At 50.6% G+C, this 25,493-nt stretch overlaps 1 protein-coding gene across 6 annotated transcripts; it reads left to right on the top strand.

The window, feature by feature from the left end:
• The first annotated feature begins 1,734 nt into the window (after positions 1–1,734).
• Positions 1,735–24,651, top strand: LOC101595329 (MYCBP associated protein). 6 transcript variants are annotated; one of them, XM_045157931.1, is made up of 19 exons: positions 1,735–1,870; positions 9,063–9,190; positions 9,788–9,947; positions 10,068–10,171; positions 10,771–10,954; positions 11,217–11,332; positions 11,829–11,979; positions 13,129–13,244; positions 13,712–13,827; positions 14,286–14,397; positions 15,094–15,283; positions 15,754–15,941; positions 18,341–18,487; positions 18,959–19,357; positions 20,303–20,424; positions 21,166–21,281; positions 21,818–21,963; positions 22,145–22,318; positions 24,472–24,651. In XM_045157931.1, exons 1-19 carry the CDS (start codon positions 1,795–1,797, stop codon positions 24,571–24,573), a joined length of 2,847 nt encoding a protein of 948 aa, XP_045013866.1. In that variant the 5' UTR covers positions 1,735–1,794; the 3' UTR covers positions 24,574–24,651. The 6 variants fall into 6 exon arrangements, with proteins under 6 accessions (XP_045013866.1, XP_045013865.1, XP_045013864.1 ...); XM_045157930.1 differs by having other exon boundaries at positions 22,142–22,318; XM_045157929.1 differs by lacking the exon at positions 21,166–21,281 and adding an exon at positions 20,982–21,130 and having other exon boundaries at positions 22,142–22,318.
• The last annotated feature ends 842 nt before the right edge of the window (positions 24,652–25,493 follow it).

The raw sequence follows: 25,493 nt of genomic DNA, 5'->3' as shown, positions 1-25,493 counted from the left end.
AAAACCTTTATTTTCAAATATTTTATTTATTTGAGAGAGAAAGAAAGAAAGAAGCAGAGAGAGAGATGCAGATAGAGAAAGAATGGGCACACCAGGGCCTCCAGCTGCTGTAACTGAACTCCAGACACATGTGCCATCTTGTGTATCTGGCTTATGTGGATTCTGGGGAATTGAACCTAGGTCCTTTGGCTTTGTAGGCTAGTGCCTTAATTTCTCTCCCCTAAGCCATCTCTCTAGCCACCCCCCCCCCCGCCTTTTCTGAGGTAAGGTGTCATTCAGGCTGACCTGGAATTCACTCTGTAGTCTCAGGGTAGCCTTGAACTCACTGAGATCCTCTACCTCAGCCTCCTATGTGCTGGGATTAAACCATGCTTGGCCCAAGCAACCTTTTAGGCAGGCATTGTTCTGCATGCATGTAACCCCAATACTTGGGAGGTGGAGGCAGAAGAATCAGGGGCTCAAAGCCAGCCTTCGCTACATACAGTTTGAAGGCAGCTTGAGTTACGAGACCCCACATCTCAAAAAAAAAAAAAAAAATCGCAAGACTCTTAGGGCAAATTGTCAGATGGTCATGGTTGCCAAGGAAGCTCTTTCTCCATCAATCACTTACTTCATTACCTAAACCCCATCTCTTCCTGCTACAAACCTCTCCCTTCTATCTCCATCCCAGTACCTGCTTCCTGGAAGGTTCCTGAAACAGCACCCTCCGGATGTGCCCTACGTGGAGTGAACTTAACTGGAGACTCTCCGGCGGTTGAGGGAGGCTGGTGCCTGTCTGTGCCCCCTCAGGACGGGGCCACCTTGGAGGATGTGTCAGTCATGAGCAGTGAGGTCTAGAGGGGCTGTGGAGAAGGGCCCTGGCGCTGGAGAGGTGCCCAGCAGTGGGAGCACCCTCAAAGACAAGACAGAATGCATTAGGGCTGTGGGGAGGAGGATAATAAAGCAGATGCCGGGCTGGAGAGATGGCTTAGCGGTTAAGGCACTAGCCTGCGAAACCTAAGGATCCAGGTTCCATTCCCCAGGGCCCGCGTAGGCCAGATGCACGAAGTAGTGCACGTGTCTGGAGTTCGTTTGCAATGCCTAGAGGCGCTAGTGCGCCCATTCTCTCTCTTCCTCTCTCTCTCAAATAAATAAAATAAAAATAATAAAGCAGATACCTTATTTGAGCTAACAAGGGCTACTTTGTGGGGAACCAGGGGCAGCAGCTCAAGGACAGAGACAGGCAGTGTGCTTCAAGCTCGCACTTCTGCCCGGGGAATGACGGAAGGCCTAGGGGGCTGCAGAGCCTGGGCCAGGCAGGTCTGAGGCTGGGGACGGGGTGCTGGGGCCCCTAAAACCAGGGGGAAGCGGTCCAGACGTGGTCAGACGAATCTGAGTGGGGTGAGTGGGGGTGGGCGAAAGTCGGGGAGGGGGTGGAGGTTGATCAGCACTCGGGGTCTGGGGTGCGGGATGCAGCAGCCGTCCTGTCCCCCCTCCCCCTCAGCAGAGGTCCTGGCCCCGTTGCCCTAGCCCTGCGGTGACGTCACGGCGCTTGCACGTGCGGCCTGTGACGTCACGGGCCCGACCCGGGCATTGGGAGGGGGTCTGCGCGCAGAAGGAGGCGCCTGCGGCGTGCGCGCGCCCGGCCCGGCCCTGCAGTTCCCGCCCGAGCTGCTCGGCGCGTGCGCGCCCCCGCGCTGGCCGCCGGTTGCTAAGGACGCCGCTGGCGGGCGGGGTCGCGGGGGCCGCGGCTGGGCGACTTGGCCTTGGGGCTGGGCGGCGCGGGGCTCTGGCTCGTAGGCCCGGAGCGGCACCATGAAGACCATCAAGAAGGAATCCCGCGTCAGAATCCCAACGGGCAGGTTCTTGGACCCCGCGGAGAACGTCAAAGGTTGGCGCTGGCTGCCTTGGGTGCTCCGGAGAACCGAGAAGGATGCTTTTGGGCCGGGGTGGGGACCGGGAGCCAGCGCGGAGGTGGGGGGGGTGCAGTGAGGGTCACTGGGACTTGAGCTGTAGGACCCAGGAAGGGAGGACAGCGCTCTGGGCCTTGGGGATGGAGATTTAGCAAGCAGGTGACTGACAGAGAGAGGTGGGGCTTCAGGGGTCAGTGGCAGGGAGCCTTGGGCAGTTGTGAGAGATGACCACCTCTGACCATATCTGAGGGTGTGGCTAAGGTGGCAGGATGGGTGATGTGTCCAGAGCGAGGGAGCCGTTTAAGGACAGGGGGGTTCAGGAAATAAGTCTTTGCAAAGAGGAGTTCAGGAAAGTGCAAATAAATAAATAAATAAATAAAACAAATAAAACCAAAACAAAAAACAACAATAAAGAAACACGTTGCACACCCAGTTTTGGGGGCTGGGGTGGCTGTCATCTATAGGCCCTGCTCGGATAAAATCCAGGAGAGAAAAACAAAAACGTACAAACAACAATAAAAAAAAAGCCCAACTTTACTAATTACAGACTACATGTTCCTACCACCAGCCCTTTCTAACCTTATGTTACATACCCAGTGTTTTTTTTTTTTTTTTTTTCGAGGTAGGGTCTCACTCTAGCCCAGGCTGGCCTGGAATTCACTATGGAGTCTCAGGGTGGCCTCGAAGTCACAGAAATCCTCCTACCTCTGCCTCCCGAGTGCCTCCCTAGTGCTGGGATTAAAGGTGTGTGCCACCATGCCCGGCTTCATACCCAATGTTTTTAATTTTATTTATTTATTTGAGAGAGAAAGGGGGCAGATAGAGAGACAGAGAAGGGTGCTAATGAACTCCAGATGCATGCACCACCTTGTGCATCTGGTTTCCTGGGGAATCGAACCCGGGTCCTTTGGCTTTGCAGGCAAGTGCCTTAACCATCAAGCCATCTCTCCAGCCCAAATGTGTAGCACAAATTGGCCTCCAACTCCTGATCCTCCTGCCTCTGCCTCCTCAGCAATTTCCTACCAGCATATGCTACCACAACTGGAATACCCATTTAAAAATTATTTTTGTTGTTTTTTGAGATGAGGTCTCACATGTCTCCAGGCTGGCCTCTTAACTCATTGAGGATGATTTTGAACTTCTGATCCTTCTGCGTCTACCTCCTGAACACTGGGATCACAGGTGTGTGCCAACATACCCAGTTTGTGTGGTACTGGGAATCTAACCCAGAGCTTCATGTATGCTAGGCAAACACTCTACCCACTGAGCTACACTCCCAGCCCCCAATTGTTTGCTTTAATGTGAATGTGGAAAGTCACCAGACACAACTACTTCCATCTTTCCATTTGCAACACATTCCCTTTTTCCTGCCCCCGTGATGAGATGGAACTCAGGGCCCTGTGCTGGGCAATTATTCTGCCTCTGAGCTTCAGCCCCACCCGTTTTTATTCACGGAGAGCCTGACATGTGTGACAGTATACATATAGAGTGTCGTGAGACTGAAGCCCTCCAGAAACAGTCTAATAAAGACCCAGAGACCAAAAAAAAGACCAAAGGAACCTGCCGCAGGTGTCCCATCAGGGTCAGGGACACTCAGAGCCCTGTGACCCAGGCCTAGAGGGGTTTCTGAAGTAGCTGACATGTTTGGCAGGTTAAAGGGGAAAAGCAAGGAGGGGCTTGCTTTTCCAGGCTTGCGGGACAATGTGAGTTCATGGGCCAATGAGCGTAGGAGCCAGAGGGGCCTGTGCAGGAAGGCAGGGGTCAGGCCCGCATGTGCAAGGTTCAGAAAGTCTGGGTTGCACTCCTGCAGGACCTGGGGGCCTGGGGTGGGCAGCCTCAGAAGCATGCCGAAGAGATGCGCAGGATGGGAGTTGGCAGAGTCCCCTGGGAGGCCCGGAATACTAACTCGAGCTTGGTCGCTTTGGGGTATGGTTTTCTTTCATGCTTCTTCGTGGTATAAAAAGTGGATGCTGTTTCGTGACATACTTTTTAATAGTTAAGAGAGAAAGAGAGAGAGAGGGAAAAATAATCGGCTCCCTTTCCCAAGGGCAGTCAAGGGCTTTCCTAGCCGCTGCCTCCTGCTCTCCTCCTTGCTCTGTGACCTTAATCCCATTTGAACTTTCTGCTGTAAACAAATCAAGGAAAGATTTTCTTCACTGCGTGTTTATTTTTAATAACAGAAGAATTCAGTTTGTTAAATAGTCCTTGAATTAAGAACATGCACCAGAGTGTGTGTGGTGGGGGAGGGAGATTAAATAGAATACTTAGCAGGCAAGAATTGCTCTTTTTTTTTTCTTTTCTCTGAACTTTTTCAGAAGCACTGGGACAGTACTCTCCCCTCTCCAATATCATGTGTTCGGTCACCTCCTAGATCTCTGAATCCTGAGCAAAAAGACAAACAAATGCTACTGGAAATAACATTTAGACAGAAAATTCGAGGATTCAAGGCTGGAGAGACTGCTCAGTGGTTAACATGCTTGCCTGCAAAGCCTAACAGCCCAGGTTCAATACCCCACTACCCGCATAAAGCCAGATGCACAATGTGGTGCGTGCATCTAGAGTTCACTTGCAGTAGCTGGAGGCCCCGGTGCACCTATTCTCTCTGTCTATATGCCTTTTTATCTCTCTGTCTCTCAAATAAATAATATACATAATTTTTTAAAAAAGGATTTATTTATTTGAGAGAAAGATTATGGCCACACCAAGGCCTTTTGCAGCTGCAAGCAAACTTCAGATGCATGTGCTACCTTGTGCATCTAGCTTTATTGGGTACTGGGGAATCAAACTGAGGCCTGTAGGCTTTACAAGCAAGTGCCTTTAATCACTGAGCAGTCTCCCCAGCCCCCATGTTATAACCCTTTATACTATTTTCTCTGTCCTTTCACAGCACATAGAGAGTGTTTGATGAGCTGAGCATGGTGGTTCATAGCTGTAATCCCAGCACTTGGGAGGCTGAGACAGGAGTATTGTCATAGATTTAAGGTCTGCCTGGCTAAAGAGTGAGTTTGAGGCTAGCTTGAGTTACAGAGTGAGATTCTGTCTCAAAAGCAAAGCAAAACAACAAAAATTGAAGGCTCTTGGTGACTATTCTGTGGGATGAACTTAACTTTAAAATGTGCATATCATGCCAGGCATGTTGGCGCACGCCTTTAACCCCAGCACTCGGGAGGCAGAGGTAGGAGGATCACCATGAGTTCAAGGCCACTCTAAGAATACAGAGTGAATTCCAGGTCAGCCTGGGCTAGAGTGAGACCCTACCTTGAAAGACCAAATAAAGAAATAAAACTAAATAAAATGTGTGTATTGTTTTAATGGGGATGCAGTTGAGCAGAACGGCTGTACACAGTGACAGGACATTTTCTATGCTGCATTCAAGACAACCTTCTCGGATAAACCTCCCACCAGAGTTTTAATGAGCTGCTTCAGTCTCAATCAACCGTGACAAATCAACTTCTGTGTCACTGAGAGGGGCAGAGCTCTGGCCCCCAGAAATCTTAAGCAGCGTTGAAAGTTTATGTTTCTATCCACCAGTAATTCTGTATCCATCAGGAAAAAGACACATCTGGAGATGTTTTGTCCCTGGAGATGTAGAGAGCACCCAAGGTGATGGGCGGAAGAAACAAATGTCCTGGAAAAAAAAAAAATCATACCAAAGCATTTCTAAAAGCAGACCTTGAACGGGTAGCAATTCTCTTGTGGGCTGCCACCCATTTTGATGTCTGTATAGAAGGCAGAGGGAAGTCGAAATCAGAACCCCAGCCAGTCAGGATGACTGAGGCCCGGAAGTCCAGCTCTCAGGAGGCTGAGGCAGGAGAATAGCAAGTTCCAAGGCCAACCTGGGTGACATAGCAAATCCCTGTGTAGAAAGAGACAGACAGACAGAGAGAGGGAAGAAGGAAGAAAGGAAGGCAAGGGAACCAGATATGGTGGCTTAGGCCTGTAATCTCAGTACTCAGGAAGCTGAGGCAGGTGGATTGCCATGAGTTCAATGCCAATCTGGTCTACATAGTGAGTTCAAGACAGCCTGGGATGCAGAGTAAGACCCCATCTCACAAAAAAGAGGGACTGGAGAGATGGCTCAGTGGTTAAAGGCCTGCTGGCCTGTGTTCAATTCCCCAGCACTCATGACACACACAAGACAGTCATCTGGCATTCATTTACAGGAGCCAGAGACCCTGGTGTGCCCGCACACACACTTGCAAATAAAAAAAAAAAATTGCTGAGCGTGGTGGCGCACGCCTTTAATCCCAGCACTCAGGAAGCAGAGGTAGGAGGATTGTCATGAGTTCAAGGACATCCTTAGACTATGCAGTGAATTTCAGGTCAGCCTGGGCTAGAGTGAGACCCTACCTCAAAAAAATATTTTTTAATCTTTTATTTATTTATTTATTTGACAGAGAAAGAGAGAATGGGCACACCAGGACCTCCAGCCACTGCAAATGAACTCCAGACACGTGCGCCCCCTCGTGCTTCTGGCTAACGTGGGTTCTGGGGAATCAAACCTGGGGCCTTTGGCTTTGCAGGCAAATCCCTTAACTACTAAGAAGTCCCTCCAGACCCCCATTTTTTTTTAAAGGAAGGAGGCCAGGCATGGTGGTGCACACCTTTAATCCCAGCACTTGGGAGGCAGAGGTAGGAGGATCTCTGTGAGTTCAAGGCCAGCCTGAGACTACATTGTGAATTCTAGGTCAGCCTGGGATAGAGTGAGACCCTACCTCAAAGAACCAAAAAAAAAAAAAAAGAAAAGAAAAGAAAAAGAAATAAGGAAGGAAAAGGAACAAGAAAAGAAGAAAAATCAAAACCCAAGGCTGCATCTCCACATGTGGTGGCAGATCAGACCAGAGCCGGGTCAGGCAGCTGGGCCCTGCGTGTGTCTGCGTGTGTGCATTTCATAGACAGGCACTCCTGAGCCGCTTCTCCTGGGGAGGAGAAGGGACTGTGGCTGGCAGACTGCATGTTTGAAATGGTTCTACCTTTTTAACAAAACCACCTGCTATGTGGACATTTCCTTTAAAAAAAAACGAGTTTGATTGTGTAAACCAAAACCCCTGCCTTGATGTTGTAGTGGCTTGGTCTCTTAAAGATTAGAGCACTTTGAGGAACAGTACATAAAACCAAATTTTGTTTTAAATGCCCTGAAGGCTGGGTTTAGATTTTTTTCTTTTGATTGTTTTGTATAGGGCCTTACATCAAACCCTTCTCAAGTGCAGGGAAAAGGATGGTTTTACCAGCCAGAGAAATGAGGTGTACTGTTGAAAGAGTTAAGCCACCTCTCGGGAAGCAGCCAGAGTGTGTCCTCGTCAGAGAGTGGCCACTTCTGCCCCCTGTGTTGTCAGTGTCCGGTGCTCTGGCTGCCACTTGAGAGACCTCAGCTGTTGGTTCTCTGCCTCTCTCCAGTCCCATGAGCCACTGTTGTCATCCATCACTGCAAATAATCTTGTCCTCCATCCTGTCCCTTGGACTGTCCCTGCCCACTGGTCCCTCTCGAGAAAGCCTAAGTCTCTGCACGGCTCACTGAGCTGTCCTGAGGTGGCTCCTACTTCCCTTTGCCATCCTGCTCACCACCTCCCACCTTGCTCAGCTGCAGCGATTTCATAACACATGTTTTGAGTTCCAGAGGGTGTACCCCTCCCCCCCACTCCCCCCTCCCCCGCCTTCTGGCCTCCAAGGTGTCTTCATGCCGTTCCCTCTGGAAGGCTTGTCTCCCATTGCCACTTTGTCAGGCTGCTCGTCCCTTCTTCACTCTTGGTTTAAACAGCACCTCCTTAGGAAGTACCCATGGACATCCGCTAGTCTGGGTTGGGCCTTCTGGATGCAACCTCTAGTACCCCAAATTCAGTCTGCTTTTTTTTTAATTGAGATAAGCCCAACATACTGCTTAAATTTTTTTTTAATTTATTTGTTTGAGGGAGTGAAAGAGGCACATAGAGAGAGAGAGAGAGAGAGAATGGGCACACCAGGGCCTCTAGCCACTATGAACAAACTCCAAACACATGCACTACCTTGTATACCTGGCTTATGTGGGTCCTGGGGAGTCAAACCTGGGTCCTTTGGATTTGCAGGCAAGCACCTTAACCACTAAGTCATCTCTCCAGACCCCCTTTTTTACGTGAGATGAGAGAGAGAGAGAATTGGCGTGCCAGGGCCTCCAGCCCCGCATTGGCCCCTTGTACACTTGTGTCACCTTTACATCGGGCTTACGTGGGACCTGGGGCGTGGAACCTGCGTCCTTAGGCTTCACAGGCAAGCGCCTTAACTGCTAAGCCATCTCTCCAGCCCTGACTGAGCTTGCTTTATTGCAGTCTTTGAGGACTGAGACTTGGTCCCGGTCTTCCCAGGACCAAGCATGGTGCCTGGCATATAGAAGCCACTGATACAGCCATTATTAAGTGAAATAATATGAAACAAAGGGTTGGTGGTGAATGTTCTCTTCCCCAGCCCCCTTTCCCAGCCCTTGCATTTTAATCTTTTTTTTTTTTTTAACCTCCAGGATAGGGTCTCACTGTAGCCCAGGCTGACCTGGAATTCACTATGTAGTCTCAGGGTGGCTTTGAACTCGTAGCGATCCTCCTACCTCTGCCTTCCGAGTGCTGGGATTAAAGGCGTGCGCCACCACGCCTGGCTTTTTCCTGTTTTTATAAGAGGAAGAAAGCAAGTCCAAAGACATTAAAGGATGTACCCAAGGTTGTCCAGCTTGTAAATGACACAGTTTGAAATAGACCATCTTTTGATTTCAGCTTCTATTGAAGTCTCAGTCACTATGGTAGGCCAGGGGAGTGGGCAGCAGAGCCCTTAAAGAAAGCTCACCACCCCAGCAAAGTTCTGCCCACTGCGACAGCCTCAGCCATTCTGCCCAGGTGGCTGCCTTGGCCCTCCACTGTGCATTCTAACATGGCTTCATTTCTTTGAATCAGAATCTTACTATGTAGCCTCAAAGTGGCCGTCTTCCTGCCTCGGCCTACAAGAGCAGGTATTACAAACCCGTACCACCACTCCTGGCTTACTTTATTGATTTGTAATGTTGGGGATGGAAGCCAGCGCCTCGCTGCCTCACACATGCTCAGCAAGTGTCCTGTCAGCCGCGTCCCCAGTCCTCGGTGCATTGTCTTTGTTGGCGTATTTATATGTACATAGGGAGCTCTTCAAGCACATGTCACTTTCTGCTCTCAGAAAAGAAGCGAGCGAAGGCTGCTGAACAGCCCACACCCCCCATTCAGGAAGAGCCCGAGCCTGTCATCAGTGTTCTCCAAGGAGACGACATTCTTGCCTTGGCCATTAAGAAGGAAGACTTGCAGAAGGTGAGGCTGCCATTCAAGATCCCTTTCCTGCCATCTCTTCCTGCCAGCTTATGATAGGTGGAACACTAGCCATGCCCACTTTCTCTCCACGGGCTTCCTAGCCTCAGAGAGTCCCCAGCTCCGTGGGGGGAATAATCCACTGAATATACATCCTTCCACTCTGGCATCTGAAGGAATTTACAGGGCTGTGTTTTCGCCTTGCCGAGATTCAGTTAGATCCACAAGACAACAAGGTATCTTGAATGGGGCCAGTGTGCCCGTTTCGCAGGGGCAGAGAGGGTTCAAGCAGTGTGAGTAGAGATGTGCACAGACGGCCAAGCTCCCTTCAGCTTCTGTGCTTTCCCGTCAGCCACGTCTCACTTCAACTGTCTGGAAGCTTGTCCGATGTTACCCCTCCCCTCTGTCATACCCCCACTCCTGCCCAATCAGCCCCTGGTGGTGCCCAAGTCTCAGATCTGTTTCATAGGCGTTTCCTGAACAGGACATATGGGTGGAACTGGAGAAGTGGATCTGTTAGCTTCCAGCAAGAACTGGGACAAATGCAGGGGGTAGTGTGTTCTCTTATCTCATGTGGAATTCTGTTTTGTTCCTTTTTAGCAACACATTCCTCAACCTACAGAAACAGGCCATAAGCCTGCCATTTCCCAGAAATTTATCATCCGAAAGCTCAAACCCAAGGTTTCGAGCAGGAAAGTCTGCCACTTAATAGCACATCCTACAAACCCAGATGTAGCCGCAAAGCCCATAGACTACTCTGGTATGCTCCTCTTGGCTCTGGCACTGATGGGCTCTGCATGCGTGGGTCAGCCTGGCAAGAAAGCATGGACTCCATGGAAACGTTGACAGCTTGTCGGTCTCCCTCCCTTTGCCCTCCCAGGTCCTGTAAATAACTTTTATGGCAGTGAGAAGATTCTTCCTCACCACATCCTGGGGACTCTCCAGGACTTTAAGAGAATTGCACTTGCTCGAGGGAACACCCAGGTTTGTTTGTAAGGGCTGAGAGGTTACTGAGGACATTTTTACGTATGTCCCCTGCAAAGTCAAGCAGCGGGGATTTGCTATAAGAAATTCAGAGCTTGCCTTAGGAACCCCTGGGTCTGGGTAGGTTGAACCCCAGGAGGCAGCAGGGCTCTGGGCCCCGCTCTTCATTCTCTGTGTGGACTTTATTTTCCCCTTCTCCAGAAACTGGTCTGCTGAAGTCCTCGGTGGCAGGAAGTGGATCCCCTCTGTTTCCTCTTCCACCTTCCTGTCACACAGTGCTTCTCTGACTCAGAACGTGCACTGGACAGGTGTCAGGGGATGTGAGGTCAAGCGAAAGTGGCTCAGTCACCCTGGAGAAAGGTCCAGTTGTGAAGAAGGGAGCCTTACTAAAAGTTGCTGAACATTGTTGGGGTAAAGGGCTGAGAGTGCTCCTCAGCCCCCTTGCCCCATTCCTGTGATTTTCCTGTCACTTGTCACCCAGAGGTCCTGAAGTGGAAGGATTCTCCACAGATGGGGACAGAGCTGGGATCTAGAAACCTCTGGAGGCGCGGGTCAGAGCTTCCTCACCACCCTCCACGGGACCGTCTTGTACTTTCCAGCTTGCGGAGCTGATGCACACACAGCCCTGCGTGATGACTCTCATCTCGGCAAAAGCAGAACCAAAGCCAAAGGTTCAGAAGGATGAGAAGAGACCCCCCTGGGCCCCGCCTCCTCAGCACAACTTCCTGAAGAACTGGAAGCGCCATGTCTCTGGGTGGAAGAAGCAGCAGGAAGCCCTCAGCGGTGAGCAGAGCTGACAGGACCCCCACCTGGCTTCCATCTGGCCCGGAGGCTCTCCCTGAGCCTTTTCCTTCCTGCACCTGCCCAGGGCCTGGGCTCAGGCTGATCGTCTTCCTGCCATCACTCCTGACAGCTTCTTGCTTTTCTTAAGCCTCCATGGGCCCTGAGCTGAGCCCCACGAGTGCCCTGCTCCATGCGTAGTGCCAGGGCCCATGCGTCGTGTTGTGGTTGGCAGCTGCACTCTTGCCTCTCTCTTGCTCTCCAGAGCACCTGCAGAAGCCGGTCGCTGAGCTGCTGATGAATGCTGGAGAAACCTACAGAAAGATCCAGGAGGAGCGGGAGCTCATTGATCGTGCACTTCCAACGCAGCATGACAGGAAAGTGAGGACGCCCTTCCCAAGTGCCTGTGGGCTGGGGACTGAGGAAGTGGCTTGTCTCAGGTTGCACAGCTGGGGAGAAAACAACCTATCACATTGCCAAGCCATGTTAAGCCCTCGAGGCCTTTGTTCTATTCTATTCTATTACTGGGTGTTACGCCCGGTCACTTTAATAATTCAGCATGTGGTGGTACCACTCCGTGAGTCTCGATGTTTGTCTCCTGAAGGCTTAGACCCGAGCTTTTGCTACCCGCAAGGCCACACCACCATGCTTTGTGCTAGTACATCAGTGGATACCTGGATCGAGGCTAGCTTACCTCATCTTTCTGGGGACAGTAAAGGCTTCTGAAGAGCATCCTATAAACAAGAAAGTAGGCAGCTCTTTTCTGCCTTCAGGGCACAAAACGCCTTTGGTCTGTGGTACTCCTGTCTTCCCAGGCTCTCAGCACCCCCTGACCCGGTTACAGAGGTGACCTCATTGCTCTGTCCTTCCTTGTCAGGGGTATAATAAGACCAGTGGGTTCTGGAATCCACTCGACTACCTGGGAGATGAGATGACAGGTCTGCTCATGACCAAGACCAAAACTCAGCAGGGCCTGGCGGAGCCCATCACGCACATCAGAAAGCCCCGCTGCATCCAGGTGGAGACGGGTGAGGAGCAAGGCTGAACCAATTGGCTTCTTGGGGTCTGGTACAGCAGGTGGGGCAGCGTGCTGGCGACTGCTGAGAGACACACCGGGGACCAAATCCTGGTCACTGTGGCCTAGCGCAAGTCCTAGACCCTTCCTTGGGTCCAGGCCCCCTTCTGTAAAACAGTGATGGAGTAGAGGAAAGGCAGGGTAGCTAGATGCATGGCTATAGAGGTTCCTTGAGCCATATGCAGCTGTCAAGTCTCTGGAATATGACTAGTCTGCATAGAGCTGAGCTATCAGTGTGGATTGTGAAGGACTCTTTCCGATTTGACAAAAAAATTATAAATAATTTTCGTATTGATTGCATGTAGGAATGGTGATATTTATTTGCAAACAGAGAAGAGACAGAGGAGAGAGAGAGAGAGCTCCATGGCTTCTTGCCACTGCATATGCATGCACCACTTTGTACATCTGGCTTTATGTGGGTACTGGGAATTGAACCCCAGCCAAACCCAGGTCGGCAGCCTTTGCAAGCAAGAGCCTTTAACCACTAAGCCATCCCCCCAGTCCTGGGGTAGCAATATTTTTTATAAAGTTAAATAAACTATATTAAAATAAATCTCCCAAAAGGTTGTTTTTTACCTTTTCAAAGCTGCATCTAGAAAATTTGAAATGGCACGCATAGCTTGCATCTGTGGTTGGCACTGTGCTTTTGTGGCATAGCCATATCTTAGAGCCCTCCAGCCTGCACGTCTTCATGTCCTAGCTGTGCTGGCTTTCTGAACTCCTGTGAGATATTTGGCTCTGGCCCTTGACTGTCTACCACAGGGTTATGAGAGGGTTAAATGAAACATGATAGGTATTTAAGAGGTTCTGACTCCTTGTTAAGCACTCAACAGAAAATAGCTTCTCTTGTTATTGTTACTGTAATCCAGAAGTTTGGCTATTTAGTAGCTAATCTGTGGGAGTTCTGTTGGTCTTCTGAGGAGGCGTGGGGCTGGTGGACCAGCGTGGAGCTGCCTCACGGAAGCTGGATTCCTTCATCTCCATCCCTCTCAGAAGAGCCGTTGGGATGGTTGTTCTCAGGGTTCCTGAGCAGTGTGTGAGGGTGGGGAGGGGTCCTTGATGGCAGTCTGGGTTGAGGGGTCTCCCTCCGACCCCACCTTAGGATTATCAGCCCAGAAGGATGCTTGGTATCGCTACACCTGGGACCGGAGTCTGTTTCTAGTCTACCGACGGAAGGAGCTACAGAGCATCCTTGCTGAGCTGGATTTCAGCCCGCAGGTTGGTGATGCCTCTACGCCCCAGCCAGGGACTCCTGAGGGTGCTTGCTTCCTTTAGCCAGTTAATCTTTGTGTGTGTGTGTGTGTGTGTGTGTGTGTGTGTGTGCATGTGCATGCATGCATATGTGTATGTATGTTCTGAATGTGGGTGCAAGTGTGTGTGTGTGTGGTCAGAAAGTGACTTTAGATGTTTCCTTCCATGCTTTCCACCTTATGTATTTAGACAAGGTCTCACAGTGAATCCAGAACTCACTGCTGCAGTGAGTCTTGCTATTCATGGAGCCCCAGGGTTTCTCTGTCTCTGCCTCCCACGTGCTGGGATTACAAGCACACACCACCGTGCCCCGCATTTACGTGGGTGCTGGGACTCGAACTCAGGTCCTCACACTTGGACAGCAAGTGCTTTACTAACTGAGCCGTCTCCTCAGTCCCAGCCAGATCATCTTTCTTCTCTTTGCCTCTCCTGAGGATATTGATGGCCTGGAGGTTGTGGGCCATGGACAGCCCTTCTCGTCTGTCACAGTAGAAGAGGGTGTGACATTTGAAAAGGACCAGGAGAGCTCCTCTGAAGACACAGATCACCTGTGAGTTAAGTGTGCACCTCAGGGGGAGTCTGGAGAGCCTGTTTCCCCTGGCACCCACTAGCATTACAGGGAAGGCTTTTCCTCTCTAAAACTGAAATGGGGGCGTTTGCATCCCAGCCACACTAGTGGCTGTCCACCCCTCCCTCCCTAGCCCATTCCGGTATCTCTGCTAGCTTCCTGCTGCCATCTTTCTCCTAAGAACTATCTCCTAACAAACACGTCTCAGACATTGCTCAAGTGCTTATGTAGGCTCCTCAGAGCTTCCTATGGCCACGTACAGAGAATGGCCCTGGACGGAGGCCTGAAGAGTCCATGTTGCCCCTAAGAAGCTCCTGCCTCGAGGAATGGATCAGGAGGAAGCTGAGCCAAAGCAGGACTGGCCATGTCTTTCCACGGAGGGTTCCAAGTGGTAGGACTGTTCAGCTGTGGGAAATTTAAATTGTTGGTTTTTCTTACAGAGACTCGCTGACCAGCATCCCTGAGGGGGTCCCCATGCCTGTTCTTGGCCCTTCACTGCTGTTCTGTGGGAAACCAGCTTGCTGGATCAGAGGCAGTAACCCAGAGGACAAGGTAACTGACTTCACCTTCACACACCTGCCGGAAGGGCCTCCCTTGTGGGTGCCGCTCTCAGGTGACCCGTGGCAGTCACGAGGAGTCCACACGGTCTCCTGCTTGTGTTTTTATCTGATCACACATTTTGCATGTCTGAAAATGGTACCAGCAACACTAACTTGAGCAAGAATGAAATCACAAGGCTGAAAACAGTATCACAAGCTACCAAGTTTGTACCTAGCCCCCTAGCAGGTAAATAATCAAACTCTTTAACACAGATAGTGCTATAGGAAGCTTCTAGAATATTCTTTAGATGCTAAAGAGCAGAAATGAGCATTGAGTATAAAATTTATTTTTCTTCTTCTTCTTCTTTTTATTTGGGGGAGGGCTTTCGAGGTAGAGTCTCACTCTGGCCCAGGATGACCTGGAAGTTACTATGTAGTCTCAGGGTGGCCTTGAACTCATGGCAATCCTCCTACCTCTGCCTCCCAAGTACTGGGATTAAAGGTGTGCACCACCACGCCCGGCTTTTCTTATTTTTCGGTGGTAACCTTAGAGACAGATACTCTTGGTGTTTGAACCACTCAGGGCTGCTAGTCAGGGAGGGCCAGCAATATTGGACTTCCAGAGAAGTCCCAGGTGAACTGGAGTGAGTTGATCATGCTAGGCCAGGACCTTTAGTCAGGACAGTTTTCATAGCCCCTCTTTCCCCAGAAAAGCATCGGAATTGGTGTTCGCTTGACCTTTGAAACTCTTGAAGGGGAGAAAACATCTTCAGACCTGACGGTGGTCAATAACGGCACTGTGGCCATTTGGTATGACTGGCGACGGCAACCCCAGCAGGACTGTTTCCGAGACCTGAAGAAAAACAGGATGCAGCGGTTTTACTTTAATAACCGGGAAGGTAGTCCAAAGATGCTCTCCTCACCAGCTGTCTCTCCATTGTTCCTCAGTGTCTGAGAGACCTCGGTATGGCATCAGCATGGCATCCAGCTACTGCCTGACTCCTAGGATATTCCAGCCCCTCCTCCTGCCTTGCCCCTCCCATTTCTCCTGTGAAGTGTGTGATCTACTGTGCACTTCTGTTGACAGAACAAGGGAACTCTTGAGCCCTCAGAGAGGGGAAGCCATCAGGGAACAGAAATGCTCTCTGGTTCAGTTACTGGTTTGCACAGACCTAGGGCCAGTAGGACCAACTGTCCTTGCTTGCCTGGAACTTTCCCGACTTGAATCCTCAAAGTCACATGTTATAGGAACAGTCATAGGGCCGGGCTGGTCACCCACCAAAGCTGGGCCTCAGTGAACTCTCCATGTGCAGGCTGGGGGTTCAGCCAGCACCTCCTGATTCAAAATCTCTGTCTCTGTCCCTCTCAGGTGTAATTCTGCCTGGGGAAACGAAACAGTTCACCTTTTTCTTCAAGTCTTTGGTTGCTGGCATCTTTAGGGAATCTTGGGAGTTCAGGACCCACCCCATCCTTCTGGGAGGTGCTGTCCTGCAGGTCACTCTCCATGCAATCTCCCTTACCCAGGACATTTTTAGAGATGAGAGGAAGTTGCTGAAGGTAAGGGACCCGTGACTTCGTCCATGGGGACACCATTGGGGTTCTCTGTTTTCTCCAATGTCAGGAGTCTTCCTCCTTTGTTTTCCATATATTGTGTGTGTGTTTTCTTTTGATAGGACCTCATGTAGATCAGGCTAGCCTGGAACTTGTTTTGTAGCTGAAAATGACCTTGAGTTTCTAATCCTCCTGCCTCCATGTCCTGAATACTAGGATTATGGGCATGCACCACCACACCCAGTCACCCAGTGTCTCCCCCCCACCTTGGATCTTTCACCAAATCTAGAGCTCACCAGTTTGGCTAGACTAGGTAGCCAGCGAACTATAGGGATCCACCTGTCTCTACCTCCCCAGCTCCGAAATTACAGGTGTGTGGCTGCCACACCAGCATCTTACGTGAGTGCTGGGGAGTCAAACTCAGGTCCTCCAGCTTGTGCAGCAAGCACTTTACCCTGAGCATCGCCCTAGTCCACAGAGGTGGGTTTTTTCCTTTTCCCAAACATAACTAGGTAACTACTTTTGCTTAACAAACACTAGCCAGGGCTTTGTGATGTAGGAGATGGGTAAGCAGCCCCACCTTGCAGTCCCTGAGTTAGAAAGGAATGGGATGGAGCCCTAAGATGCCGAGTTCACGAAAGTACTTCTGAGAGCCTCATGTAGCTGTCAGAGTTCTCTTGCTGGGGTGTGTCTTGGTCACTGGTCTGCTACTCTGCCGTGGAATGGCAGTGGCATTGAACTGGTAAGATTTCCAGGCCAGAGACAACAGTTTAAACAGCCTCCCAGGTACCCCACTCCATAAGCGGCCACCTGGGTTGACTGTGAGATGAGAACCGGGGTCTACTGCACCTTCTCAGCCCCAGTGTGGCTGTCTCTGGCCATGCCTTTTTGTTCACTGAGACCCTCTAGACTCAGCCAGCTACCGCAGCTGGGGCTCAGCCAGTGGTGATCAAAGGTAACTTTGATAATGTCAGATTTGCTTTGTTCATTGACTGTAGGACCCATGCATTGAGAGATGCCCTTCTCCTGGTGGCTTTGACACTCATCATATGGTCAGGCCAGGTGAAAGTTCACTACCATTCTTTTTTTTAAATATTGTATTTGTTTATCTGAGAGAGGGAGAGAAAATGGGCATGCCAGGGCCTTTAACCACTGCAAACAAACTCCAGACACGTGTGTGTTCACCTTGTGCATCTGGCTTTGGGTGAGTACTAAGGAATCAAACCTGGGTCCTTAGGCTTTGCAGGCAAGCACCTTAACCACTGAGCCATCTCTCCAACCCCATTACTACCATTCTCAACAGTGCTTAACCTTGTCCCACTCTTCCTTCTTTTTTTAAAAACTACTTTTTTTGAGGTAGGGTCTCACTGTAGCCCAGACTGACCTGAAATTCACTATGTAATCTCAGGATGGCCTCCAACTCATGGTGACCCTTCTACCTCTGCCTCCTCCCCAATGCTGGGATTAAAGGTATGCGCCACTATGCCCAGCTTTATTTTTATTTTTATTTATTTATTTGAGAGAGAGAGAGAATGAATGAATGAATATGTGTGCACTGGGGCCTTAAGTTGCTGCAAATGAACTCCAGAGGTATGTACCACCTTGTGTATCTGGCTTATGTGGATCCTGGGGAATTGAACATGGGTCCTTTGGCTTTGCAGGCAAGCACCTTAACCACTGAGCCATCTCTCCAACCCCATTACTACCATTCTCAACAGTGCTTAACCTTGTCCCACTCTTCCTTCTTTTTTTAAAAACTACTTTTTTTGAGGTAGGGTCTCACTGTAGCCCAGACTGACCTGAAATTCACTATGTAATCTCAGGATGGCCTCCAACTCATGGTGACCCTTCTACCTCTGCCTCCTCCCCAATGCTGGGATTAAAGGTATGCGCCACTATGCCCAGCTTTATTTTTATTTTTATTTATTTATTTGAGAGAGAGAGAGAATGAATGAATGAATATGTGTGCACTGGGGCCTTAAGTTGCTGCAAATGAACTCCAGAGGTATGTACCACCTTGTGTATCTGGCTTATGTGGATCCTGGGGAATTGAACATGGGTCCTTTGGCTTTGCAGGCAAGCACCTTAACTGCTAAGCCATCTTTCCAGCCCCTCGCTCTTTCTCCTTACCAGGGGGGCTGGGAATCTGAAGATACATAAGAATGGCTGTCCTCTGGGACTGGCCTCTGCTAGATGCCTTTTGTCCTTTTTTTCATGGGGGGCAGGCAGGATGTTTGGAGAGATCAAAAGGTTTTTTGAGCCTTGGCCTAGGTGTCTGTGCAAACAAAGAGGACTAATATTCAGGCAGGAACTCAGACCTTCATCCTGAGGGATGTGGCTCTCTTTGAGGATGCATGGGCATTTAGTACCTAGGCTGCCATCTTGTGCCACCTTTCCTCCCCCAGAGCAAGCTGTCTGCCCATGAGGCAGTCACCATTGTGCAGAGCGTGCTGCAGGAGCTGTTGAGGGGGATCTTGACTCCAGAGCGCACTGCGTCCCCCATGGATGCCTATCACACTGAGGAAGACTTGTTCCGCCACAGGAATCCTCGGGTATGAGAGTGGCTGTGTGCGCGCTGGGTGATTGCAATGGCATACCCTTCTACGTGCCAGGGTCTGTGCAGAGAATCTTCCATGAGTAATTCGTGCTCTTCTTACAGCAATCCCAAGAGACATGGGTGCTGTTTACATCCTCGCCTTTCACTGAGGAAGTCGAGGCCCAGAGAGGTTAAAGAGTGAACCCAAGACAGTTCTTAAGAGGGTGGACTCTTGGTGGGGACCAGAGAGCATCATAAGCTCTTTTATACAAACCTAGCCTCTCTTGCACACCCACATGTTAAAAAAAAGACTAAATCGGTGATGCCAGGTTGAAAGGGAAGTAGGGAGCCCTTGTGGCACCAGTTACCTTCCTCTTTGCCTTCTAGTTAGTGCCCTCAGGCATGGGAGAAACTACAGTGGCTGACATAGGTTTGGGGTATCCTGGCCAGTCTCCCCCTCACTTGTGCTCACTCACTTCACCTGCAGCTGCATTACCAGCATCAAGTGGTACAAGACCTCTGCCAGCTATGGGACCAGTATATAACCACGCCTCTCAAGGCTGAGGAGACCCAGGCAAACCAGGGGGAACCCCGGTACTTAAGGTCCCAGCTGGCAGCGGCCTTGGCCAACACTGGGCAGTTGAACCTCACGCATCCAATCCTGGAGCCTTCGCCTCCCTGGCAGGAGATGGAGGCCCTCGGGGACTCCCGAACTGCCTCCCTGTCTCAGAAGCCTGGCACAGGCACCAAGAATTCTTTACCGACGAGCATCATGGAAAAGATTCTGGTGGAGGAGAACCCAGACATGGAGAGGACAAGGACACCTCAGGAGTGGGAAAGCTTGCCCTTGCCCAAGTGGAACTTCTGTCTGGAGGACTTCAGAAAGGTGCTTCTGAGACCCAGAAGGGGTTGGTGGAGAATAACCTTCAATAACTGTGTACATTGCTTCTGCCTGGAACCAGTGGGGTCAGCTCCAGAAACCTCCCACAGTTTGTGGGCAGACACAAGACCTTCCGAGGGCCCAGAGGAAGTGATTACTTATTTATTTATTTGACAGAGAATGGGGGGGGGGGAGACAGAGAATGGGCATGCCAAGGCCTCCAGCCACTGCAAATGAACTCCAGACACATACGCTCCCTTGTGCATCTGGCTAACATGGGTCCTGGGGAGTTGAACCTGGGTCCTTTGGCTTTGCAGGCAAACACCTTAACTGCTAAGTCATCCCTCCAGCCCCCCCTTTTTTGATTTTTGGGGTAGGGTCTCACTCTAGCTCAGGCTGACCTGGAATTCACTATATAGTCTCAGGGTGGCCTCGAACTCATGAGCTCAGTGATCCTCCTACCGCTGCCTCCTGAATGCTGGGTTTAAAGGTATGTGCCACCACGCCCAGTAAAAGTGATCTTTTGAGTCAAGTCTTTTTTTTCGGGGGGAAGGTTCTGAGGTAGAGTCTCACTCTAGCTCAGGCTGACCTGGAATTCACTATGTAGTCTCAGGGTGGCTTCAAACTCATGGTGATCCTTCTACCTCTGCCTCCCAAGTGCTGGGATTAAAGGCATGCACCACCACACCCAGTGAGTCTAGTCTTTTTTATGAGTGGCTATGGTGCAGGAGTGGTTCCATCTGTGACCATGTAAAACCTTGGAGAAAGGGGTTCATGGGTATAGATTTCTGAGAGAGGTGGCAAGTTCCCATCCTGGAAAGATTTCATGGCTCTTGGTTCCTGGTCCTTAGCCACTTCAACCCATGTCACCATGCCCATCGCTAAAGATCACAGGGACCCTTGGAGTCCTGGTGCAGAATGGTTGCCCATGGTACTCATGGCCCTCACTAGGTAGTGCTGACCCTCCCTGAGGAGCCCCAGAGAGAGGCCGCCCTAATCCGGCTCAACAAGGCAGCCTTGGAACTGTGCCAGGAACAGAAGCCGTTGCAGTCAGACCTTCTGTACCAGATGTGGTAGGTGCCTCCACCCAAGAGAGAGCCACCCCAGCTCTTTCCCTTGGTAGCACCTGGACAGGGTTCCTGCCTAGAACCCCAAGGGGCTGAGTTTAGGATGCTGATATTTCAAGCTCTGGAACCCACCACAACCCCCACCCACCCCCACCCAGCGGCCAGCTGCTCTCTGGGGATTGGTCTCAGCAGAGTAAATTCTTGGCTGTGTTTCCCCTTCCCCTTCTCCTGCTCCTCAGCGAGCCGAAGAGGGACAAAAGGAGAACGCACAGGACACTGAGAAGAGAAGGCTTACTGAAAACTTTGCTTCTCCGTGGTCACCTTCCCCGTTGCTTATTTGGAACTTGCTTGGATAGGCTTGGGGGTCTTTTGCAAGGCCTCGAACACAGCCCCAGGAGCCTCATGCTGGAAATCTCATATAAAGCTCAGCCCTTCCCGCGGGGCTGAACTCAATTAAGTCTTGCTGGGGCTGTAGGTTGGGGTTTAGACTGTGAAGCAGGACTGAGCTCATACAGGCCCTCCTGACCCAAGTCCCAGGCCGTGTCTTTTGGTTGCTGACGCAGGGAAGCCAGACCTTCATGTGAGCACTGGCACAGTGCGGGGAGGATGCGGGCTGCTTGGCGACATGGCATTCCATCGGCGGTTCCCAGCACTGAGATCTTTAAAGGCCTTGAGGCACCTGAGCCTCTTGAGGTTCAAGGACGGCCGAAGGGTGAGCAGTCTTGCCTGGTGTGTTTCGCCCTCTAGTTTGCAGCTGTGGAGAGATGTGATTGACGGCCTGGTGAGCCATTCCATGTGGCTGAGGGTTCTCCTGGGCCTGCCTGAGAGGGAGACAGTCTATTTGGATGTTCCAGAAGAGCAAGGTTGGACAATTCTGAGGCCGCATTTCTGTATTGTCCTCGCCAGCCCTCTCCCTGTCCCCTGCGCTAGACACTTCGTCAGGTTGAGCCCCCAGCCGTGTTCCCCAGCCAACCTTCTACCCTGTTGCCAGGGGTTTGAGACTCAGCTTCAACTTTAGTGACCGTCATACTGCAGTCCCCTTGTTTGTTTGGTTTGCTTTGCATGTGCATGTGGCATATGCGTATGTACATGCTTGCTGACTGAGCCGGCTCCCCAGCCCAGTCTCCGAGTTTGCAGGTGGAGTCTCAAAGAATTTAAATGGCTGTAGTGGAGATGGTCTAAGGTCATGCGCCTGACCGGGGGAGGTGAGGGCTCAATGCAAGCTTCCTCAGGGCTCCCTCCGCTTTGAGTTGAGCCTGTGGGAATTCTCCCAGAGCTGCTGAGAACAGGGCACAAAAGGCTATCACCCCTCCATCTTGCCTCGGCCTGGCCACAGGCCTTTGGATTTGTCCAGGTCTCAGTGGGCCTGCTACCTTGTCTTCAACTCACCCACCTTTAGATCAAAAGTCCCCTCACGTCACGGAAGTGAAGGTGACCACTGGGAAAGCTGGGAAGGAGGAGCGGAAAGTGGCCACCCAAGAGAAAAAGCAATTGGGAATCAGAGACAAAGACAATAAAAAAGGGGCCAAGAATCCAGGGAAAGAGGCATGTGGGGACCTGGTCTGCACCTTGGGTGGGGCTGGGGAGAGCCATGGAGGGGCCAGGGAAGGTGGGCAGCCACTTCAGCACCATGCCCAGCTCTCCCAGAGAGCTGCTATTGGAGCGTGCTCCAGACTCCCTCAGGAGCTGTTGAAGGCCATGTGTGAGACTCCATCTCTCCTAGCAGGACCGTGCCAATAGCAAGAAACAGAAGGTGAAAGAGGACAAAAAAGTAGTGAAGTCTGTAAGCCGGAGCAGGCTTTCCTCAGAAGATCCTACCCCTGACATCATCACCCCGTCTCAGGAGCCCACCGTCGATCCTTTGGTCTTGGACAAATACACCCAGAGGCTGCAAACTGAGGTGAAGGGAAGAGCGAGCAGCCACACCTCCCTCCCTCCCTTCACACCTGCATCACTCATTCCCTTATTCCGCTGAGAAGTGCCTGCTCTGTCAGGTGCCCTCTACAGAGAGGAGGAGAGGTGGACAGGTGGCAGAGGGAAGCCGCTGACACAAGCGACAGGGCGTGCGTGGGGGGGGGGGGGCGCAGGCAGGCCCTGTGGGGTTTTCTCTGAGTGACCAGAGGAGTCATGCAGAGTTCTGACTGAGCAGGGATGTGGTTCGGCTTGTGCTTCTGAGGGTCACTTATTTGGAAACCAAACTCTAGGGACAGACAGGAACGAAGGCCTCCTCTTTATAAAGCCACTTTCACCTCCCCTCAGGTACGCTGGGTAGACAGATGTGCTCCTTAGGAGTGCATCACAAGGGTTGTCGTGGTCCTCTTTCTGTCACTGTAAGTCTGTAATTTGTAAGAAAAGTTTGTTTTGGACTGGGAAATCTAAGCGCTGGGTGCTGGGGACAGCTGTGTGCTGCTTAACACGTGGCAGAAAGTGGAAGGGCAAGCGGGCACGTGTGCAAAGAGCAACCAACAAGGATCCTTGTTTTCTTTCTTCTTTTTGCCAGGCATGGTGGCACATGCCTTTAATCCCAGCACTTGGGAGGCAAAGGCAGGAGGATCGCCATGAGTTTGAGGCCACCCTGAGACTATATAGTGAATTCCAGGTCAGCTTGAAGTAGAGTGAAACCCTACCTTGAAAAACAAGACAAAACAACAACAACAAAAAGTTTTATTTACTTATCTGAGAGAGAGAAAGGGACATACAGAGAGAAAGTGGGTTGTGGGTTATGGGCATGGCAAACAAAATACTGACCCATGTGTCACTTTGTGCATCTGCCTTTATTTATGTGGGTACTGGAGAACTGAGCTCAGGTTATCAGGCTTTGCAAGCAAGCACCTTTAACTGCTGAGCCATCTCTCCAGCCCAAGCCTTGCTTTCTAAAAACAACTAGAATTCACACTGTTATAGAGGTATTAATTCCTCCAGGAGGGTAGTCCTCATGACTCAAAGACCAGTTAAAGGTCCTACCTCCTCTCAATGCTGTTACATCTGGAATCAAATTTCAACATGAGCTTTGAGAGGACAATTCACATTTAAACGAATATAAACAGAGGAAGTACTGGGAAGACGTCATCATGAGCTGACCTTAAGCAAGAGTCTTAAGGCCCTCAAAGATGTCCCTGGGTTGTTCTTGTTTTGTTACTGTGGTTTTGGATGACTGGTCCACAAAAACCACATTCAATATGTGTCACAGTGATGCTTTGCCTGCCTCTGATGGGGAACTGGGTTTACATCACTGTGCATTGTAGGAACACTCCAGATCTCATTTGACCAGGATTTCTATTTGCTGCTGGTGACATCATTGAGCTTTCTATGGGATGATGGGGTCTAGAAAGTCATTTCAGGGCTCTGACGACTGTGCAGTATAAACTCTTGCTTGGCTCAGATACTAAGAATTAGTGTGCTCAGGCTGTGTGGTCCAACCCCAGTGAAGGGCTCAGTCTTAGAAACCTTTCAGCATGTGGATCTTGTGATCTCTGAGGAAAGAGAGTTGGTCTCTGGAAGGCCAGCCTAGAATTGGGGTGGAACCCAAGCCCATTCCAGGCTTGAAAAATACACCAACTTGCAGCCATACAAATTTTGCAGAAACTCTACAGCTTTGGCTTTCTATTTCTCTCTCTTAAAGCACAGTTGACAAGTGCTTTGTTCCTTTTTTTTTTTTTTTTTTTTTGAGGTAAGGTCTTGCTGTAGCTCAGGTTGACCTGGAATTCACTATGTCATCTCAGTGTGTCCTTGAACTCATGACAGTCCTCCTACCTCTGCCTCCGGAGTACTGGGATTAAAGGTGTGCATCACCATATCTGGCTAACATGTGCCTTTAAAAAAATTATTTATTTGCAAGGGGAGCGCGAGCGAGAGCGAGAGCATGAGCGATCTAGGGTCTCTAGCCTCTACAAACGAACTCCAGATACATGTGCTATTTTGTGCATTTAGCTTTACATGGCTACTGTGAAATTGAATCCAGTCGTTAGTCTTTGCAGGCAAGTGTCTTAACCACTGAGCAATCTTTCCAGCAGAGCAGAACCTTTGCCTTTGATATCTGTCCCATTCTTCCAGGTCTATGGGCTTCTGGACAACCTGGTGACTGATCTGATGGCCTTGGCTGACGAGCTCAGCCCCATAATGAGCACCGAGGAGCCTCTGCGCCTTTGCAGCTGACTCTTGGCCTAAGTAACCTCCCAGGAAAATGCTTAACAAGCACATCAATAAAGAACCTTTAGGTTCCTACTACTTTGATCATGCCTCTGGGGGTGCCGAATCTCAACTCATTTCGTGGCCGAGGTCCTGCCATGCCCCACCTTCCCTCAGATCCTCCTTCCCCTGGTTCGCTGACATTGGCCTTGTAGTAGCTGCCTCAGGCCCACGGTTTTAGGGTCATGCTTCCTGGAACCAAGTCAGGCGTCATCCAAAAGTATGACGAAGTGTGAGACTAGAAAGAAAAGCAGAGCTGGTGGGAGCTGGGTCCCTGGGATCTTCCACTTCAGCTACCCCAACCCCCACCCTCGTCCCCAAGGGCAGTGCTCTTCGTTGTCAGGTCTGAAGACTGCAACTTCTTGTAATAATCTAAGTTCAGTCGAAACTCCCATAGCCACTGTTTCCACTTTTCCATCCTTTCTCTCATATCAAACCAAACCTTGTCCTAAGGTAGGAGTTAGTAAATTTGGTTTCTAGTCTATTTTATTCCCCCTTCCCCAACTCCTGTCAGACCATCTTGACCTGGAGCCATTGTGATATACACCTGTAACTCTAGTACTTGGGAGACTGAGGCAGAAGGATTGTGAATTTGAGGTCAGCCCAGTTTGGGCTACAATAGTGAGTTTGAGGCTAGTCTTGGCTACATGGTGGGACTATATTTTTGAGAAAACAAAAAACAAACACAAGGGCTGGAGAGATGGCTTAGCGGTTAAGCGCTTGCCTGTGAAGCCTAAGGACCCCGGTTCGAGGCTCAGTTCCCCAGGTCCTACGTTAGCCAGATGCACAAGGGGGCGCACGCGTCTGAAGTTCGTTTGCAGAGGCTGGAGGCCCTGGCGCGACCATTCTCTCTCTCTCCCTCTATCTGTCTTTCTCTCTGTGTCTGA

Source organism: Jaculus jaculus, chromosome 9 (assembly GCF_020740685.1).
Source record: "Jaculus jaculus isolate mJacJac1 chromosome 9, mJacJac1.mat.Y.cur, whole genome shotgun sequence".
In the NCBI taxonomy this organism is placed as follows: domain Eukaryota; kingdom Metazoa; phylum Chordata; class Mammalia; order Rodentia; family Dipodidae; genus Jaculus; species Jaculus jaculus.
The sequence above is the reverse complement of the archived record's forward strand: the minus strand, read 5'-3'. Positions and strand labels throughout refer to the sequence as shown.